Here is a 12,468-nt window from a genome sequence, read left to right as displayed (position 1 = left end):
GTATATACATCCGCAGACGTGTATTTTATATCTATCTATCTATCTATCTATCTATCTATCTATCTATCTATCTACCTATCTATCTATCTATCTATCTATCTATCTATATATGTATATATATATGTATATATATATGTATATATATATGTATATATATATGTATATATATATATATATATATATATATATATATGCTTTTGGTGTGATTGGTTTTGTTAAGTGCTGTTGAGTTTTACAATCATGTTAATAATAATAATGGTATTTTTTTATAAGCTCAAAGCTTGTAGCGATCATCGTGCAAATAACTAAGGAAAATAGTCTAATAAAGGGTCATATAAACCCTCGAGAGAAAAAAAATGGGCTTTCCCGCACACCATGGGACTTGAACCCACATCCCTTTGTTAACACGACTAGGTGTGTTACGGAGAGAGAGAGAGAGAGAGAGACGTGTATATGTCTGTGGATATGCATGTTTGTGTGTGTGTGTGTGTGTGTATTTGTATCTATCTATCTGTATATATATAAAGTGGCAGGTTTGCTAATTGTTGAGAGATTTATCTCTACATGAAACCATTGGTAGCCTTGTTAACCCACAGTTGAAGAATATTTATCTACCAATGCAGTGTTGAGCACTCATTCTCACTGTTCAATATTAGTGTGTGTGTGTCTTTATACATTGTATACACATCTATATCTCATTATAAACACATATGCTTATGGAAAAATCCTTCATTCTTATACATTGATCTGGATGTATAGTTAACATCATGCACTTACATTTAAGCATTTGTAATTGTCTAAATACAAATGGCTGTGCTAGAAACAGACTCAAAACCCCTAATAAGTAGTCTCTTCAATGTTAACATTCCCAAAATTCCCAATTTAAATATTTCCAATAAGACCAACACTAAATTCAATCTCTGCCCAACTTATGGTGTTTGACAAACTTTATTATCTATAACCCTTCTTTTGTGAACCCTAAAATACCGTAAAAGTCAATCTTATATACAAAGAGCATTGTGATCTGAAAATGCTTGCTTGAGTCAAATAAGAGTTTGTTGGGGCAGATGCACTTGCTGTCATCAACCCTTACTTGTTTTCAAGGGAGGTAATAATCTCTCAATCTATGGAACAACAAACAGTCTGAACGAGCCTTTTGTTTACAAAGTTTGCACAACATGTCAAGAGATGCGAAGAAGCCTGGATGTACTTTCATGGCAGACTGCAAACAAATAACACTGCTAGCAATAGTATTGTTTACATTAGGGAATAAACATGGGTGGATGAAGAAATACAAACTTGCTCATACACACATATTTTATAGGCTTCTCTCAGTTTCCATCTACCAAATCTTCTCGCAAGGTTTTGGTTGGCTTGGGGCTATAGTAGAAGACACTTGCCCCAGGTGCCACACTGTGAGACTGAACATGAAACCAAAGAGTTGTGAAGCAATATTCTTAACCCAACAAAACAGACCTGTCATCAATAGATTTCCTACCATTGCCTTCCCATCATTTTTTCTACAACTTCATTATATCATGTAGGCATAGATGTCATTTTGTTTAGGACAGCAAGGTGTGAATTAATGGAAATGTTGTTATTATTTCTAACTGGCCAGATGACCACAAAGGTCATTTGTGTCATCATTTGGCCTTCTGGTTGACTGATTGACCTTAATGTTCAGATGGAATGGTTGCTTTCAATAGTTGTCTCCTTTCTTATTTTCAGTGAGGATGGGAGGAAAAACTAGCAAAGCAAAGCGGAAAGACAGCGCCAAGGAAAATGAAGGAGTCGCAGAAACAGTAGAGGACAAGGTATGTTCTTTATATATTCACATTATACATACATTAAGCAGGTACATTGCATAGACTCACATCAAGGTAAACCCTGTATCCATTCTCACTCGAATGTCTTTACAAATGCCAGGAAGGCGACGCTGGGCACAGGTGCCATCACAGTCATAAATACATACACATACACAGATGCATAAATGTACCAACCATCCCGTTTAAGAGTACCCTTCATTCGTCGGGCAAAATGCTGTGCTTGAAAAGACCTGTTGAGTCAAGTGAAATCATTGTTGTGGCCAATGTCAACGGCATGTAAAAAGCACCATTCGAGCATGGCCAATGTCAGTGGTGCATAAAAAGCACCATTCGAGCATGGTCGATGCTAGTGCCGTCTGACTGTCTCCTGCGCTGGTGGCACCTAAAAATCACCATTTGAGCATGGTCGAAGCTAGTGCCATCTGACTGGCCCCCATGCTGGTGGCATGTAAAAAGCACCCACTACACTTTCAGAGTGGTTGGCATTAGGAAGGGCATCCAACCGTAGAAACTTTGCCAGATCAGATTGGAGCCTGGTGCAGCCTCCTGGCTTGCCAGTCTCCAGTCAAACCATCCAACCCATGCCAGCATGGAAAACAGACGTTAATCGATGATGATGATGGTGATAGTGATGATGATACAACAGGCAACCCTCAGTTCCATCTATCAGATCCATTCACAAGGTTTTGGTTAGTCTGGGGCTATAGCAGAAACACTTGTCCCACGTGACCTGTAGTGGGGCTGAACTTGAAACCACGTCGGTGGGAATCATGCTTTCTAACCTCATCGTCCTACTTTTGCAGAAGCAACAATTGTCCTGATTCGTCTTGATCCAAAATCTTTGGCAAAATGGAAGATGTTGTGTTTGGATTTTCTTTTACATTTTTTTTTTGTAATAATTTATGATGTTGTTGTTGTTGTTGCTGCTTTTCTGTTGATTGCGTTGCTGTCTTTGATTTTTCAGGAAACTCCGCAAAATGCCACAGAGAAAACTGTCGAAGATGTCACAACAAACGAAGTGGCAGAAGAAGCCAAAGAAAGTACCAAACCTACAGAAGATTCCCAGAAAGCACAAGAATCAGCTGTTTCTGAGTCACAAGCATCGGAAAATGGTAGCGCCGAACCATCTTCTTTTACAGAAACAATTATGAATGAAGTGGATGCTGTGGCAGCACAGGTTAAGGAATCGGTCAAGTGTGAAACTGAGAGTAAAGAGGTGGAGAAAGCATCTGAAAAGATAGACGAGGTCGTTGCTGCTGTAGAAACTGTGACAGAATCGACACCAGCAGCAGCAGCAGCAGCAGTGTCTGAAGTGGTTGTAGAATCTGTACCAGAGATAGTTCCAGAACCTGTCCCAGAACCAGTGCAAGAATTAGTTCCAGAACCAACTCCAGCTCCAGCACAGGAATCTATCCCGAAACCAGAATCTGTTCCTGAAACAGAATCTGTCCCAGAGCCAGCATCACTCCCAGAACCCATCCCTGAACCAGAATCACTCCCAGAGCCAGAATCACTCCCAGAGCCAGAATCACTTCCGGAACCAGAATCACTCCCAGAGCCAGAATCACTTCCGGAACCAGAATCACTCCCAGACCCAATCCCAGAACAAGATTCATTTCCAGAACCACCTCTGGAAAAACTCCCAGAACCTGTGACAGCTACTCTCATAGAAACAGTTCCAGAATCAGCTCCCATTCCTGTTTCGGAGCCAGAACCAGAGCTTGAGCCGAGCAATGCTACAGATTCAGAAGTGACTGGCGAATCAGAATGCCACGAAGAAGGAGGAATAGTTGGAGGCGATGAAAGTAAGGTTAATGAAGAACTAGACACAGTGGAAGCAGTTACTAAGACAACTGAAGAGGAAAAGGTAGCAGAAGTGCCTGAAACTGAAGAACCATCAACTGAGGTATGTGTTTTGGTTGCAGTTGTTGGAATTTTGACACTGATGACTTTTATATTGGTGAATTAGAAGTAAAGAACAGGGAGTAAATTAAGTTTTCTTTCGGTATGCAAATTAGGGACTCCTTCATAGAGTAAGTGTTGCATTTGTTGAGTATATAAACAGTTTGGCTACTTGTTTCTCTGGAGACTGAGAATGATGTAGATGCCTCTGATGAGAACCCAATAAGGTTTGAAAATTGCTTAAGGTTGTTCATCATTTCTTTCAGTCTGCAAAGAAATGGCTAAAATTTGCTCTGTTTATAATTATACCATATGTTACACACACACACACACACACACATATATATATATATATATATATATATCCAAATTATGATGAAAATAAACAAACATAGTTTGCTTTTGAAGTGTTGAGATGTATTGAAAGATACAGATAAAGAAATAACTTATTCTCAAATGCAGAGAAAATGCTAACAGAACAGCAGGAACAGGATAAAATATCCATATTTTGCAGAAAAATGTGCTGGCGGCCAGCCATGAGACTCGAACTCACAACCCTGTGATTACCGGTCATAGTGCTTTACCATTAAGCTACACTGCCCACCGGCAAATTAATCTGTAATTTTTGAACTTATAAATCTAGCTTATAAGATGCTGATGTTAAATTCAAACTACAATGAAAGTAAACTGACAAAGTTTGCTTTAGAAGTGTTGAGATGTATTGAAAGATACAGATATTGAAATAATTTATTCTCAAATGCAGGATAATTCTAACAGAATTGTAGGAACAGGATAAAATATTATTATTATTATTATTATTATCATCATTTTACTTAAGCATAGTGATACTAGTAACTTAATGTTAGAACTCAAATGCTTGACAATGAGCGCAGTTCATCTTGTAGCAGAAACAGCTGTAAGATAATGAAATAATTTCGTATTTCCTTGTCTTTCTAATTTCTTAAAGATTTAAAAAAAGTAGAATGTCTCAAACCTTTAGGAAAGGAATTCTTGTATAGGGTATATTTTGTATGTAAGCACTTTTATTGCTCAACTCTTCAAGCACACATGTTATGTGCTAATACATATCAGTTGTTTCCAGTAATGGTGTTGACTATTTCCAGTTTAGTATTATGAGAAATTTCAAACCTGCGTTCTCATTCCTAAGGTATTTTTCGATGTTATTATTATTACTATTATTATTATTATTATTATTCAAGTCACTGCCTGGAAATGAACTAGGAATCTTGGGGTTAGTAGCCTGTGCTCTTAACCACATGGGCATATGGCGTAGTGGTTAAGAGCATGGGCTACTAACCCCAAAATTCCAAGCAGTGACCTGAATAATAATAATAATAATAATAATACTAATACTAATAATAATAACAACATTGAAAAATAACTTAGGAATGAGAACCCAGGTTTGAAATTTCCCCAAGACACCTGATGAAGGCAGGAGGGTATATCAGCCGAAACATTGTGTTAACAACAAACAAGATGAAGACAAATATCTGTCAAATGTAAATAATGTAAACTAATATTCATTCAACCGCAGCTCTAAAGAAGTCTATTTTTAGTTTCTTGTGGAAGATTAGATTTCCATTCTTTATCTGAAACGTTAAACGTACTTTACAAATCCTAGTTTTCATATCACTCTTTGATTAGGAGATATGATTTGCTACGTATTTGGGTTTCTCTGTACATTTCATTTCTTCTCCATCTCGAGAGAGTGCAAGCACTCAGTTCCGTCCTGGTTGATTTTTGTAATACATATACTCCATTGAAGCAACATTGATATATTGTCCGATTTCACTGACATGTTCTTTCTCTTGATCCCATAGGAAGATATTGGCAGCTTCCATAAGATCACTGATAAATGCCAGACTGTTGGCATAATCTGCATCCATGCGGGGTTTCTTGTGTGTAATGTTTATTTTCATTGTAGGTCAGTGGCGAGAAGTGTTCTGTTGAGATACGCTGGGATGAAGAAGCAGAAAATGTCTTGTTGGCTGGATCTTTCAACAATTTTGAAGAACATTTAACTTTAAATAAGATGTAGGTTTTTGTTTTTTTTGATATTCTTCTTGTAAGTAAAGTGTGTGGGTGGGGTTGTGATTTATACATATTTGTCTACACACTCATTCACTTTCAGAAATGTACATACGGACATATGAGGACTGGTGAAACCAGATGGCTACGCCAGGCCCCAATCTGATTTGGCAGAGTTTCTATAGCTGGATGCTCTTCCTAATGCCAACCACTCCGAGAGTGTAGTGGGTGCTTTTACGTTCCACCGGCACGAAGGCCAGTCAGGTGGTACTGGCAATGGCCACGCTCAAAATGGTGTATTTTATGTGCCATCTGCACAGGAGCCAGTTCAGCGGCACTGGCAACGATCTCGCTCAAATGTCTTTACACATGCCATCCGGCGCAAGTGCCAGGGAGGCGATGCTTGGCACAAGTGCCATGACGATTTATATATATTTATATTAAGGGCATTACTACATTAGAATGCCTCATGCTATGGGGGACTATTAAATAATGGATAATAATGAATAATAATAAATGTATTTATTATGAATAATAATAATGAATAATAATGAATGTATTTATTATGGTAGTTTTGATTTTAATAGTCCCTCATAGCATCAGGCATTCTAGTGTAGTAATGCCCTTAATATAAATAAATATATCTTGAGGGAATAATTATAATTTTTCCCTTACAAGGTTTTTTCAGGCTGGCTATTTGATAAATTCTTACAAGATTTTATCCTGTTTTCAAATTATATATATATATATATATATATATATATATATATCATCATCACCATCGTCTTTTAATGTCCGTTTTCCATGCTGGCATAGGTTGGACAATTTGACTGAGGTCTGGCAATGTTTCTACAGCTGGATGCCCTTCCTAGTGCCAACCACTCCGAGAGTGTAGTGGGTGCTTTTTACTTGCCACCAGCACGGGAGCCAGTCAGGCGGCCCTGGCATCAAGACATTCATAGACACACACACACACACACACACACACATGCACATATGTACACACAACAGGCTTCCTTCTTCTAGTTTCTGTCTACCAAATCCACTGATAAGGCCTTGGTCAGCCTGGGGCTATAGGAGAAGCCACTTGTCCAAAGTGACACACAGTAGGACTGAACCTGAAACCTTGTGGCTGTAAAGCAAGTTTCTCAACCACACAACCATGCCAGTGCTTCTAATCTTCCAGGCCTGTTCAGGTCATGTCTGACCTGGGGTTACACAGGAACAAAACGATATATGTTAAAAGCTATGCCCCCCCCCATATCTGTTATTCACTTCCTGTTTTTCTCAACTTTATTGCAGTGAAGAGGCTTTCATGCTGAACCTTGACCTTGATGTTGGTGAATATTTATATCGCTTCCTTGTTGATGATGAATGGAAGATCAACGCGAACCAGGTATGTTGTATGCACAAGCACTTTCCCTTTCATGTAGACATATACAGATAATTAGATGTTTATAGACACGGGGACATACATACATATATATATATATATATATATATATATCACTAAGATAAGAAAATAGAGAGACAATAGTTTATTCATCATCAGTGTTTAACGTACGCCTTCCATGCTAGCATGGGTTGGACGATTTGACTGAGGACTGGTGAACCAGATGGCTGCACCAGGCTCCAATCTGATCTGGCAGAGTTTCTACAGCTGGATGCCCTTCCTAACGCCAACCACTCCAAGAGTGTAGTGGGTGCTTTTACGTGCCACCGGCACAAGGGCCAGTCACGCAGTACTGGCAACGGCCACGCTCAAATGGTGTATTTTACGTGCCACCTGCACAGGAGCCAGTCCGGCGGCACTGGCAATGATCTCACTCGAATGTTTTTTTCACGTGCCAGTAAGGCAACGCCGGTAACGATCATGCTCAAGTGGTGCTATTTACGTGCCACTGGCACGGAAGCCAGTTAGCTGCTCTGAAAAAAATTGACTACATCTCTTACAGCTGTTTCAATTCCAGACCTTCAGAAAATTAATTAATAAGATTTAAAATTATTTGGAAGCAGGGGTTGCAGTAGTTATGAGAAAGCCAGGGGATGTAATATATACCTGTTCTGCTTTCAGGGGATAGGGGAAGTGATGGTTGTTAGGATATGAAATGCAGGTGTGGAAGAAGATTAATGGAACAAAAAACCTCATTGACAAACATTACCAAGGTGGTTTTTCGGATAACAATTCTGATGTGGTGGGCAAATCTTCTTCAGTATAGCAAAACATTAGATATCTCAGCCCATTATCATCTCCTTTTGTAAGGCTCAGCATTTTGAGATTGGCCTTCAATACTTTGTCCCATGTCTTCCTGGGTCTCCTGCTTCCAGAACTTCCTTCCACTTTAAGAGATTGCCACTTCTTTATGCAACTGTCCTCATCCATTCACATCACATGACCAAACCAGTACAGTCTTCTCTCATGTTCACTGCTTCTAATTCCTCTTATGCCCAACTTTTCTCTATGTAGACTAGCACACTCTGTCTCACTTGTATACTGACATTTCACATCTAATGAAGGATGGCACTAGCTTCATTCCTCTCTAGTCTTTGCATATCATCTTCATTCAAGGCTAACGTCTCACTACTATGTAGAATTGCTGTTTGTGTCTATGCATTGTACAATCTTCCTCTTACTCAGAGAGAGAGAGAGAGAGAGACCTTTGATTGCCAATAGAAGTAAAATTTCTCTGAATTTTCTCCATCCTATTCTTATTCTAGCAATTACACTTTTGGAACATCCTCCTCCACTGCTAATTTAGGTCACCTAACTAGGTCAGCAGTAATTATTATCCACCAGAAAGCCTCTGAGGCATTTGAGGAAATCAGTTTCCCATGTATCTGTAGTCTTTATGGTTCCTGTACATCGTCCACATGCAAACACTGCCTTCTTGTGTATCCATAGCTTTCATTTGGTACACCAAATGGAATTTCTACCTTCGCCCTTTCTACATATTGAACAGGGGTTATGGGTCCTGTTCGAAAAAGGGGTAGGGTTCTGTTTGATTTCTTGCTTACTGGGACTTTGGTCTTTGCAAAGTTAACCTTAAGGCCCTTTGACTCCAAGTTTTGCTTCCACAACTGGAATTTCTTTTCTTGTTCTGTTAAAGATTCTGTCATGAGAACAGTAGTTCCCATGTACTTCCAGTCTTATATTCCTCTATTACGGCCTGTATGACAAGAATGAATTGGAGGGGGCTGAGGACTGAGCCTTGGTGAACACCTAGCTATGCATTAAATTCACATGTTTATGTGTGTCATCATCATCATCGTTTAACGTCTGCTTTCCATGCTAGCATGGGTTGGACGATTTGACTGAGGACTGGTGAACCAGATGGCTACACCAGGCTCCAATCTGATCGGGCAGAATTTCTACAGCTGAATGTCTTTCCTAACACCAACCACTCAAAGAGTGTAGTGGGTGCTTTTACGTGTCACCGGCACGAAGGCCAGTCAGGCAGTACTTGCAACGGCCATGCTCAAATGGTGTATTTTACATGCCACCTGCACAGGAGCCAGTCCAGTGGCACTGGCAACGATCTCGCTCGAATGTCTTTTCAAGTACTACTGGCACAAGTGCCAGGAAGGTGACGTTGGTGACGATCACACTGTGCAAATATTCTTTCAATCCTGTTATTTCAACAATGGTGCATAGTCACATGATTTCTGCTGCCCACCACTACTTTGTGCTCTTATTTCACCTGCCAATCCAACGATTGACATTGTTGTTGTTTTTTTGTCATTGTTTGAAAGCAAGTGTCTTGCATGAAACTCTACAGTAACTTGTCTGTTGTCTGTGTTTTCCAGCCAATAAAGTCCAACTCTGAAGGAACCGAGTTTAATGTGTTGACTGTCCAGAAATCTTGAGACCTGACTGACAAAAAGGTCACACTGAGGTCATCTTTAATACCTTCCTTACAGCCACTCTATGCAGAATCATTTGACCGATAATGATGGCCACAACATCACGATGGAATTACTAAAAATGGCCAAAATCTTGAAGTGTGGTCAAGAACAAGAATAAGAACAACAGCTATATCATCAACATTATGGAATGGAAAATATTGATTTGTAAACAGTGTGTGTGTGTGTGTGTGTGTTATAGACATGGATGTTGTGAGATTAAGCAAATATATGTGTACTTGCATGTGTGCATATGCAGGTGTATATGTAATATGTAGGCATGCATATGTGTGTGTGTGTATATATATGTATGTATGCATTATGTATGTATGTATGTATGCATGTATATATATGTATGTATGCATGTATATATATATATGTGTGTATGTATGCATTTATATATATATGTATGCATGTATATATATATATATATATATGTATGCATATGTATGTATGTATGCATGTATATATATGTATGTATCTACATATGCATGTATATATATATGTATATATACACATGTATAAATATATACATATATATATGCGCGTACATATGTAAATCTATCTATATATATCTAAAAACATACATATAAATATACGTACATATGCATTCATATATATACATATGCATATAATATATACATACATATATACACATACATACATATATACACATACATACATATATACATACTTACATACACACACACACACACACACACACACAGATGATTTGATGAACACAGGATTTATACTTGAGCTACTTCAAGTTTCATTCTTTGATAATGCACTAAAAAGACAAACCTTATATACTGTTCCATGCATGACTGACCTGGCAACCATTTGGGCTCAGGTGACCTACTTACTCCATGAGGAAATGCAAGAAGAAACAAGAAAAGTATCACAAGAAAACCATTTCTTTTACTCATTTTTCTTTTTTTCATGGAGTGCCCATGTCATTTGAGTCTGATCAATTGCTGGGTCATGCATGGCACACTCTATACACCTGTCTTATTGCTACGTCATTCAAGCATGAAACTTGAAGTAGTTCATGTATAAATTCTGTATTCATTAAATGATATCTAGTTCTTGCCATACTGAGTACTTTTTGGTTCACCCTACTAACAAGCGAACAATACACAATACACATACATACATACATACATATATATAAACATATATGTGTGTGTATATATATAAGTATATATATGTGTATACATATATGTATGTATATATACGTACATATATTTATATATATATATATACATATATGTATTTTTATATATATATATATATATATATATATATATGTGGATACATACATGTATGCAAATATACATATATATATATATGCACCCACATGCACACACACACAGTCACTCCCAGCTGATGCTTCTCAATGCTTCTTCTCTAAGTTTCTCACTTACCATTTTCCCTTCAAACAACAAAAACTGACATCAAAGTCAATTCATTCAGAAACTGAGAGAAACAAGGGATACATCAGCAAAGGATGGGTGAACGGATAAGGTCTTATTGCATGGAATCCGTACTCTGTGTGTTGTGTGTGTGTGTGGGTGTGTGTGTGCACTCGTACATATTTATACACATGTATGTATTTATGTATATGTATATATACAAGTATGTTTATATATATATATATGTCTAAAGCACATACATATATGTGTGTGCGTCTGTGTGTTTTTATATATATATATATATATATATAAATAAATGTACATGGAATGATGCACATGAATATATTTATACATGTGTGTGTGCTTAAATCTATGCATGTAGACATGCACATGAGTGTGTGTGTGTGTGTGTGTGTGAAAACAATGTTTATATATATATATACACATGTAATAGTTTTTTTTAATCTTTACAGTTTTAAATATATTCTCTGCTTTATATTTTGGAATATTATTCTTAATTCTTAATTCTTTTGTCTTATGTTGGACTGGAAAGTTGGTTTTGTTCGTTCCTTTTGGTTGTATAAAATGTTTGAATTTTTTTTTTTTTTCCTTTTTTCAAATAAATACAAAAAAAGGAGACAGTGAACATTTCAAAATTAACTTTGGAACAAAAAAAAAAATTATCTAAACGATTTTTATAAGGTTTTATCTAATAGAACCTATTGATCAGTTGAGACACACTATAATTTGTAATATCTGGAATTGTCGGAGTCAATGAAAGAAAGAAATGAGTTCAAAGATGCTGATTAAAGATGCTGAAGGAGAATTAATAATAATAATAATAATAATTCGGATAATTTGAATAAATCAAATAAAATACCAATAATTTGTGGTTGTGCTTTGTTTGTGTTTGGTTTATTTATTATTGAATTGTGCTTTATCGATCATTATTCTTTTCTATTCTTGGCACAAGGCCTGAAATTTTTGGGGAGGGAGCCAGTTGATTAGATCAACCTCAGTACGCAACTGGTACTTAATTTATTGACTATGAAAGGTAAAGTTGACCTCGGCGCAATTTGAACTCAGAACGTGAAAACAGACGAAATACCGCAAAGCATTTTGTCCAGCTTGCAGCCTTAAATATTAATTTCTACTCTAGGCACACGACCTGGAATTTTGGGGGAGGGAACCAGTCAATTAGATGGACCCAGTACGGAACTGGTACTTAATTTATTGATCTCAAAAGGATCAAAGGCAAAGTAGACCTCGGCAGAATTTGAACTCAGAACATAAAGACTGACGAAATACCGCTAAGCATTTCACCCGGTGTGCTAACGTTTCTGCCAGCTCACCGCCTTACAAATAATACAATACTA

At 37.5% G+C, this 12,468-nt stretch overlaps 1 protein-coding gene across 5 annotated transcripts in view; it reads left to right on the top strand.

Moving 5' to 3' along the window:
• Positions 1 to 11,978, top strand: part of LOC106869904 (E3 ubiquitin-protein ligase RNF12-B) — a 109,612-nt gene extending 97,634 nt beyond the window's left edge. For all 5 annotated transcript variants that reach the window (XM_014915832.2, XM_014915834.2, XM_052973792.1 and 2 more), the window contains 5 exons: positions 1,729 to 1,814; positions 2,791 to 3,732; positions 5,674 to 5,783; positions 7,080 to 7,173; positions 9,582 to 11,978. In XM_014915832.2, coding sequence (XP_014771318.1) covers positions 1,729 to 1,814; positions 2,791 to 3,732; positions 5,674 to 5,783; positions 7,080 to 7,173; positions 9,582 to 9,641 — 1,292 coding nt within the window. In that variant the 3' untranslated portion in view covers positions 9,642 to 11,978. The remainder of the gene's footprint in view (positions 1 to 1,728; positions 1,815 to 2,790; positions 3,733 to 5,673; positions 5,784 to 7,079; positions 7,174 to 9,581) is intronic.
• Positions 11,979 to 12,468: the final 490 nt, after the last annotated feature.

Source organism: Octopus bimaculoides, chromosome 1, assembly GCF_001194135.2.
Source record: "Octopus bimaculoides isolate UCB-OBI-ISO-001 chromosome 1, ASM119413v2, whole genome shotgun sequence".
NCBI lineage: Eukaryota > Metazoa > Mollusca > Cephalopoda > Octopoda > Octopodidae > Octopus > Octopus bimaculoides.
Note: the sequence above shows the minus strand (reverse complement) of the source record. Positions and strands in the feature narration are given on the sequence as shown.